At 43.5% G+C, this 8,407-nt stretch overlaps 1 protein-coding gene across 1 annotated transcript; it reads right to left on the reverse strand.

Moving 5' to 3' along the window:
* Nucleotides 1-3,092: 3,092 nt before the first annotated feature.
* On the reverse strand, nt 3,093-5,214 carry DUSP28 (dual specificity phosphatase 28). The gene is made up of 2 exons (XM_081911582.1): nt 4,776-5,214; nt 3,093-3,233 (listed from the first exon to the last, which is right to left on the reverse strand). Exons 1-2 carry the CDS (start codon nt 5,121-5,123, stop codon nt 3,108-3,110), a joined length of 474 nt encoding a protein of 157 aa, XP_081767708.1. The 5' UTR covers nt 5,124-5,214; the 3' UTR covers nt 3,093-3,107.
* Nucleotides 5,215-8,407: the final 3,193 nt, after the last annotated feature.

Raw genomic sequence — 8,407 nt, forward strand, 5'->3', positions numbered from 1 at the left:
CCCCCAGCCTTCAGAAGAGGTCGGGGGACAGACTGTCCCCGGACCTGGTCTGAAGGCGGTTTCCATAGGAACGCATTGATTGATTTTCAATGCATTCCTATGGGAAACCGTGCTTTGCAAGACGAAAAACTCGCAAGATGAAAAAACTTGCGGAACGAATTAATTTCGTCTTGCGAGGCACCACTGTAAAACCCAGTGTGTCCACTGACCCCAAAATGTATGCAGTTCCTGGCTTAGGGCGGGGATAAACAACATGTTACACTTAAAAGAAGCCCTGGCCTTTTTTCGAAGAAGAAGAGTGGTAGGGGAGCTGCTTGTGTGTGTACTGAAGCAGATGGGAGTAGGATTGGGAGCTGAAAAACAGCCAGCAGGTGGGAAAGTTAAGAACTCACCCTTTCTCTTCTCAAAACAAAACCCTCCCTCTTATTAAGCTGCTTGGTTAGAGCATGATGCAGATAACAGCAAGGTTGCTGGTATGGTACAGCTGCATATTTCTGCATTGTAGGGGTTGGACTAGATGATCCTTAGGATCCCTTCCAACTCTACAGTTCTATGATTAAGCTGCCTTGCATGTAAAAATTCAGCCATCACTAAGAAACTAAGATTACTACTTCCACACCCTAAATACTTTATTCGTATTGTATAATCAGTCATCAATCATAATCACTTTCAGAAAAATATGCCAATTCACTAGCAGAGTACTGTTAATCGAAAAAGAAAATACTGATATGGTTTTAATGTAGACAGATAAATAGCTGCAGGCAATCATAAATGCAGGCATAAAATGCAGATAAGAGTAGATTGATATATTTTACATATTCGCAAAGACAGTTTTCATCTTGCCCAAGGCCATTATTTCTTGCTCTGTCCTTCCTTATTATGAACTTTGGAGCCAGCTGTTATAATGTATGTTTCACATGAGAGTAGAAACTTTTATTTAAATACAGGTGATTGTCAGTCATGCCAGTGGGCACTCGCAACATGCTCAAAACACATATCTATTGGTGAAATAAAACACAAATGAAGCAGTGTTGCATTAAAACACATTTTAAATAAATTTTCAGTCTTGAGTAATTCAATAGAGTGCCAACATTGTGCATCATTTCTCAAAGATGGATACCAACAGCACCCAAGAATCACACACAAAAGCCCTCCAATCTGGAGGGGCACATAACCACATTTTGACCTCAATTGTCAACGTTTATTTTGTGGCTTCAGAGACTACTAAAGTTCCAAAGAATAATGTTTTGGGGGATGTCTGTGTGACTTCTGGGCAGTCCACAAAAACGGCTCCTCAGGAACTAGGCAGATGAGAAGCATGCTGATGGTTATCAGTCACAGAGCGAGTCTGGATGACCTGACTTTTGAGCATCCATTCTGATTTGCTGTTAAACAGAGGCTAGACTATGCTCAGTCTTTATTGATCATTTGTTCTGATTTGTTTACCAGGTGTTTGCCATATGTCAATGATCAATCATCCTGATTTGCTTATGAGGTGATTACATGTTTCACCATCAACCATTTGTTAATCACACACTTTTCAAAGGCTTTCTCCTTCATTTTCCAAAAAGCAAAAAGTTCATTTTTTTAAAAGTGGGTACGTTGTGTAGGACAACTGTCAGGGTTTCAGGGAGAGAAGAGCAGATGGGGGAGGAGACAGAGAGCGAGGGGGAAGAATCCCAGAGAGATGAGGAGGAGGATGACGATGACCAAAGGTCGTCCATGAGTCTGTCCAGTGAGTCAGAGGACTCCCAGAAGGGAGCCCCCCTGGTCAGACCAAAGGGAGGCCAAGGGGGAAGCAGTGAGGAGCAGGGGAGCGAAGGGAGAAGCCCCAGTAGGAGTTGGACACAGGAGCCGGCTTCTCAGCCGGGACGGAGTGAAGGGGGTGGAGTTACCAGTGTGTCAGAGGGAGCAGAGCGAGAAGGAGACAGGGGGAGGAGATCGGAGCAGGACGCTCAGCCGGAGGGGGTGGAGAGTAGCACCGGGAGCAGTGTAGCGGTCGAGAGAAAGGTCAGAAGCAACGTACGCGCGCCAAGTTCAAATGTAGAGGCACGCGGAAGTGAGGAGAGCCCTGGGGAGGAGCCCGGCCCCAAAGCGAGAAGGAGGGGGGCGGAGGCGTCAGAGGATTCAGCCTCGGGCGAGTCCCGGCGAGGGGGAACCCAGGGGGGCAGAAAGACCCTGCGGAAAAGGAAAGAGAGGAAGAGGTGGTCCAGCACAAGCCTCTTAAATTGGTGCCGAGGCGGTACAGATTCAGAGGGTACTTCAGCGGTCTAACGTTACAGACGTAGAGTCACAAAGATGGAATGTAAACGCAACCATGATCTTCAATAAAGACTTTCTGTAAATAAACCGGATTGGAGTTGGGTCTCTTGTGAGCTGGGACCAGACGGGTGGCTCTGACAACAACCGATAGCTTTCATCCACTTTGATTGTGCAAACATAAGCTCCTGCACACACTTGAATCTCTCCCACAAAATTCTTGTGGGATAACCAGCCTCATATAACCATGCTTAACTCTAAGGAGTTAATACCATAGAGGTAAGCTGCCCTGCCAGGCTTAGGAGGTCACTTTGCCTCAGCTTGAGAGAGGGACTAGGTAATCAAGTCTATTGTTCAACCAGTCTTCCTGAGAAGCTCAATGCATGAGGAGGTCTAAGTTGGTTTCTGCAGCTCAGACCACATGGCCACTCTACTCTTGAGTTCCTATACCAATAATTTAGGAACTTTACTACTTTAACTAAGCCAAGTTTTATTGCCTGTGCAACTTTTTCTGAAGTGCAGGAACCTGACCATGAGATAGTTTGTAAGTAAATCATTTTTAATTTACCAAACATGCGGTATTTTTCTATGCTAAGGGAAAAATGCTTTACCTTGCTGTATATTTTGTGATTTTAAATCTCTGCTGGGGTTCTCTCACCAAAGAGTACTTGCCACAAAACTGGATCTTGGCAACTGCAGAATTCTCCTTTCTGTATACCTATATTTTTTCCTTGCCACCAACAATACTGACAGTCTGGAGGCATCTACAATCTTTCCAAGCTCTTAGGACACACACACCTCCTTCAAGGAGTTCCCCCACACCACAATCTGAATCAAAACAAAAATGTTTATTGCGAAGTTATTTTTCGAGAAGGATCCATCTGATGCTGCATTTGTAAATGCTCTTCATATTTTTGTAACTGGGACCAAAAGCCAACATTGGGCTCTGCTACCGGCCTGGCCATCTTCACAATCTACAGGGAGGAAAAAAGGAAATGTATTACACACAAAGGAAGTGACTTTCCCACAGTTGCCCTAAAAGTGGAACAGTATCACTGAAAAGAAGGCACAGAGTGACATAAATTTATGTGCTAATTTATATGCACAGATGCAAATTCATAAATAATGACTGCAAATTTAACAGACATACAATACATCTCATCATAGCAGTCTATAGGAATGGGCAATTTTGTCAATTTAGATTTCTACCAGTTTTGCATTGTTCCAATCTTAAGTTCAGTTTTCCACATTTCTATATCAGTTTGGATTATTATTATTATTACCTTTTAAAGAAAAAGTCCTTATGAAAATCCATCACCATTTGCTACACACCATATACACAATATAAAGCACATTTCTTCCCTCTAAGAATTCTGGGCACTGTAGTTTAGAAGGGCTGCTGCAAATTACAATTTTGTGGTGAGTGAACTACAGTTCCTAGAGTTGGGGGAAGCCCTGTGCTTTAAATTAAATTTTAAATTAAGGTCCTGGCAAAAAGAACCAAATTGTTGCTGTTTGCAGTCCTTGCCACCCCTTTGCTCCCCAAAACTAGTTTTCTGGCAATACAACAGAGGTCTGTACTAATGCTAGAAACAGGCGATAGTTTTTAAGAGAGTTGAAAGCAACATGTGAGTGGCATTAACGTCCAATGGTGTACACACATTTTTGTCTCACTCGCTTGTTCACACCTGTTACACAGAGGTACAAGCTGTCCCTGCAACTATTGATGTGAAAGAGTGTACACTTGATTTGTACAACTCAGCTATTGTGTACACAGCTACACACTATGCACTCATTAAATGTTGCATGTGAATAACTATGAGTGTATAGCTCAAGTAATGTGTGCACACATTGCACACTCATTTAAAATAATGTGTAGAAGCCCTTACTGTTGCCTCTGGTCAAGTAGCTATTTGTAAGATTTGTCTGGCAGAAGTAATAGTGTGGCATGTGTCCATGCCACAAGGAACTATTACATTCTTTGAAAACCTCTGTTGCATAAATTTGACTAACTTAATAAATTTGACTAAACAGCATACAATATTTCTGAAATGCTTGAGTATTATTATTATTATTATTATTATTATTATTATTATTATTATTATTATTATTTTAAAGTGCATAGGGAGGGAGCTGCAAAACCTCCTGCATAATGTTGCCAGATTTTATTTTACAGGAGTTTAAACTCCTGAATCTGACAATTCAGAATTTACTTGCCATTGGAATTTCATTGGGCTAAAACACCCCCAACAATCTCGTCAGAGTTGGCTTTATTTGCCCAACTGAGAAGGAAATTAGGCTGCCTTGAAAATTAATCGCCTTTCTTATCCTTATGACACTTTCCTTGGAGAGAGAAAACTAGAGCAGAACTATTGCAATGACTTTTGTTATGCAAAGCATTTCAAATTAGAAAGTAAGATGCTCTTGCCCAGTTGGAATACAAATGTTTCTGCATTTCAGCATCAACAACCGAGCTATAGAACAAGATAGTTATTTTTCCTGCATGCTCACAATACCTCAAAGGCATCCTTCAGGCTGAGATTTTGGTGCTTCATCAAGTAGGCAGTGCAGATGGCAGCAGATCTGCTGCGGCCGTTTTTACAGTACACTAAGCACTTCCCACCACTCTGGACTGCGCCCTCTATGGCATCGCTGCAGCGCTCAAAGTATCGATACAGGTCCTCCGAGGGATCATCAAAGACGGGGACCCTCAGCGTCTGGACTTGCTGAAAGCTCGGGAAGGGCTGCTGCCTGGAGACATTGACACAGAACGTAATCCTCTCTTGAACGAGGAGATTCTCATCACAGGCTGACCTGGAATTGCTAATGAACAGAGAATCGGTGACCTTGCAGAGGGTCAACATTTGAAGGGGAATGGCGGGGCTGCAGGAAGAGAAGCAGCTGAACCTTTCCCTGGTGCAGGAAAATGACGGGGAGAGGCAGAGCGGTGCTTAAGACTCACCTCCCGAAAGCACACAGATTGTCAGATCGCTCTGGATGTCTTGTTCTGCAGCCATCTGCAGGCTGTGCTATATTTATTCTACTTGCAGCTGAAAGGATTACATTTCAGACTGTCCTAATGCCTTCTGGGGTTTTTTTTGTTTGTTTTAATGGCAGCACTTAGCAATATTGAGCTTTGGACAGTCACTTTGGAACAATAGAGCAGTTATTCAAGACTCTCTAGAATTTAATATCACACACACACATAATCAGACTTGTTGGTTGGACTCAGGGCCCCTCCAGACTGGTGTTTTATTGCAGCTTTATTCTGCAACATGTTCTTGACACAGTAATAGTGCATTAGTGATGGATTTGTTCTGCTTTGTTAGCTGTTCTGTAATGCTTTCCCAATTACTGCTGTCTGGAGGGGCTATAGTGCCATAAAAGTTGAGCAGAAGGGGAGAATCCCCATAATATATTTGGTAAGAAAAATTAAGGGATTTCAGCAGGATCATCCTGTTTGCACAAGGAAGTGTGTGGAGGGACCTTTACTGCATTAATTTCTACACATAGTCACCAGGGAAAGAATAGAATTGAATAAGAACATATGCCAGTCTGGTGGGTCGGCAGGCGTTATTAGCGAATGCCAGCATCAGGAAATAACACTCCCACAGAATTCTGCAGTTAGCGAAGTGACTGGATGAAGCATGTTTGCAATGTTTCTTCTTTGGGAAAGTGAGAAAGCTATTAAGACATTGTGAATATAGACAGCTTGTTCCAGAAGGGTAGCCATGTTAGTCTGATGCAGCAAAAAACAGAAAGGTGTTTTGTGGCATCAGAAAAAAAGATTTGTGGCATAAGCTTTCATGAATGAAGTTGGCTTTAGTCCAGGGATGGGCAGATGGCAAATCAGTCCATATGCATCGATTTGAGCAATTTGCAGTAGACCAGCAAGGATTCTGACTCCCAGTTGTTCAATGGCAGTACAATAAAAAGAAGCTCCCTTAAGTTTGAAAAGCTGTGAAATCCAGTTCAACTCAACCTCAGCCAGCAACAACAGGAAGCAGTCCAGTTTCTCTGATTTTAAGAGGCTAGCATAAGCTATGTGCTGGAACATTTAACGAGAGCTGCTTGCATCCCCAAAACAAACTCGTCTAAAAATAACAATGAAAGGGGTCAAAGTTATAACATGTACTCACCGATGAGTCAGATGTTTCCTCTTGTCTTTTTTATTTCTAGAGCCTAGCACTCTAAGAAGGGTAAGGGAGTATGTCCACTATAACATTCCACTGCCACAAAAAGGGGATCAGCAGGTTGGCTGAGTATATGAACTGCCACTCAGCAAGTCTTGTCGCACTTATGCTGTGGCCATACACTAAAATGTGTTGCCACCCTCTTTCTTTTTTCTTTTCTTTTTTGATGCTTATTTTATTAAAATATACAGTGATTGAATATCAAGTAGTTACAGAGAACAAGAACCAGCGACTGTCTCCCCATATTGTGCTGTGAAAGGAGGTTTAGGAGATGCTAGAATGAAAGGCTAGTGGGACATGCGGCCATTCCTTCTACAGTGGTACCCCAGGTTAAGAACTTAATTCGTTCTGGAGGTCCGTTCTTAACCTGAAACTGTTCTTAACCTGAAGCACCACTTTAGCTAATGGGGCCTCCTGCTGCCACCGCGTCGCCGGAGCACGATTTCTGTTCTCATCCTGAAGCAAAGTTCTTAACCCGAGGTACTATTTCTGGGTTAGCGGAGTCTGTAACCTGAAGCATCTGTAACCTGAAGCGTCTGTAACCCGAGGTACCACTGTACTGTACATATGTCAGGAAGCATTGAGTACAAACTCACAACATCCTGAGAGGGATCTGGGGTGTGGGTGGGAGAGGACAAGGGAACCACACTTCATGGTTGGCAATGGGAGACCCTTTCTTGCCCAAGGCAATCAGAGCAGAGAGATTGTGTATTGGCTCTCCTTCACTGGAGGTCTTGAAGCAGAGACTGGATGGCCATCCTTCATGGATGCTTTAGCTGAGATTCCTGCATTGCTTTCCACCCTATTTCTGATCTGGGAAAGGGGTGGAGACCTCTCACCAATTTCAGCGCTAGCTTGAAGGAAATGCCAGTGGAAGAACAAATCATCAGCTGGTGTGAAAAGTAAACTGCAGGCACCATATGTCACAGAATTTATGGAATCTGTGCTATTGAGACTTGTCCAGTGATATATTCCTTTTGGTCTAAATCTGTTGTCCATAGCAATTTTGTATCGGCAAAATCCTTGATATTTGGAGGCATCCATATACTTGTAAAATAAATGTCTGTAGTATTGGGATGAATGGCAGGACAACAAAAGTGAATTTGATGAGCCTTTATGGTTGCTAAGAAACTACTGCTTAGGGCCTGGAAAGATAAACAGCCACCATCTATTATGAAAAGTGACCCCTGACCGTTAAGTCCAGTCGCAGACGATTCTGGAGTTGCGGTGCTCATCTCACTCTATAGGCTGAGGGAGCCGGCATTTGTCCGCAAACAGCTTCTGGGTCATGTGGCCAGCATGACTAAGCCGCTTCTGGCAAACCAGAGCAGTGCACAGAAACCTTCCCGCCAGAGCAGTACCTATTTATCTACTTGCACTTTGACATGCTTTTGAACTGCTAGGTTGGCAGGAGAAGGGCCCGAGCAACGGGAGCTCACCCTGTTGTGGGGATTCAAACCGCCAACCTTCTGATCGGCAAGCCCTAGGCTCTGTGGCTTAGACCACAGCACCATCCGCATCCCACCATATATTATACAGTTGCCTAAATACCTTACTGGATGTCCATCTCAACATTTGGAGGGAATATATCAATTCATGTAAGATGGATGTATTGATGGTTCTTGTATCTTTTAATGTGGGCAGATGGGCTTTCCCCGGCTCAGTTAAAAAAGAGACAGGGGGAAGGGCAACAAATCAGTTTTGTTTAGTGGATCAAGTGCAGGTGCTGAATCTAGAAAACCTGGCTGCACAGTCCATGTAGGAACTCATTAACGACATGGGAAATGTATCCCTCACCCTGCAAGCAGCATTCCACTTGTCCAATGGGCGTTCCCCTTTCTCTCCCGCCACCAAAATCTGCTCCAGAGGATCTCCACTGCGCAAGCAAAACAACAGCATTGGTAACAACCCTTAGTGCCAGACCTAAGCCTGTATACTCCATCTGTAAAATGGGA

Source organism: Podarcis melisellensis, assembly GCF_964234715.1.
Source record: "Podarcis melisellensis genome assembly, chromosome: 5".
In the NCBI taxonomy this organism is placed as follows: Eukaryota; Metazoa; Chordata; class Lepidosauria; order Squamata; family Lacertidae; genus Podarcis; species Podarcis melisellensis.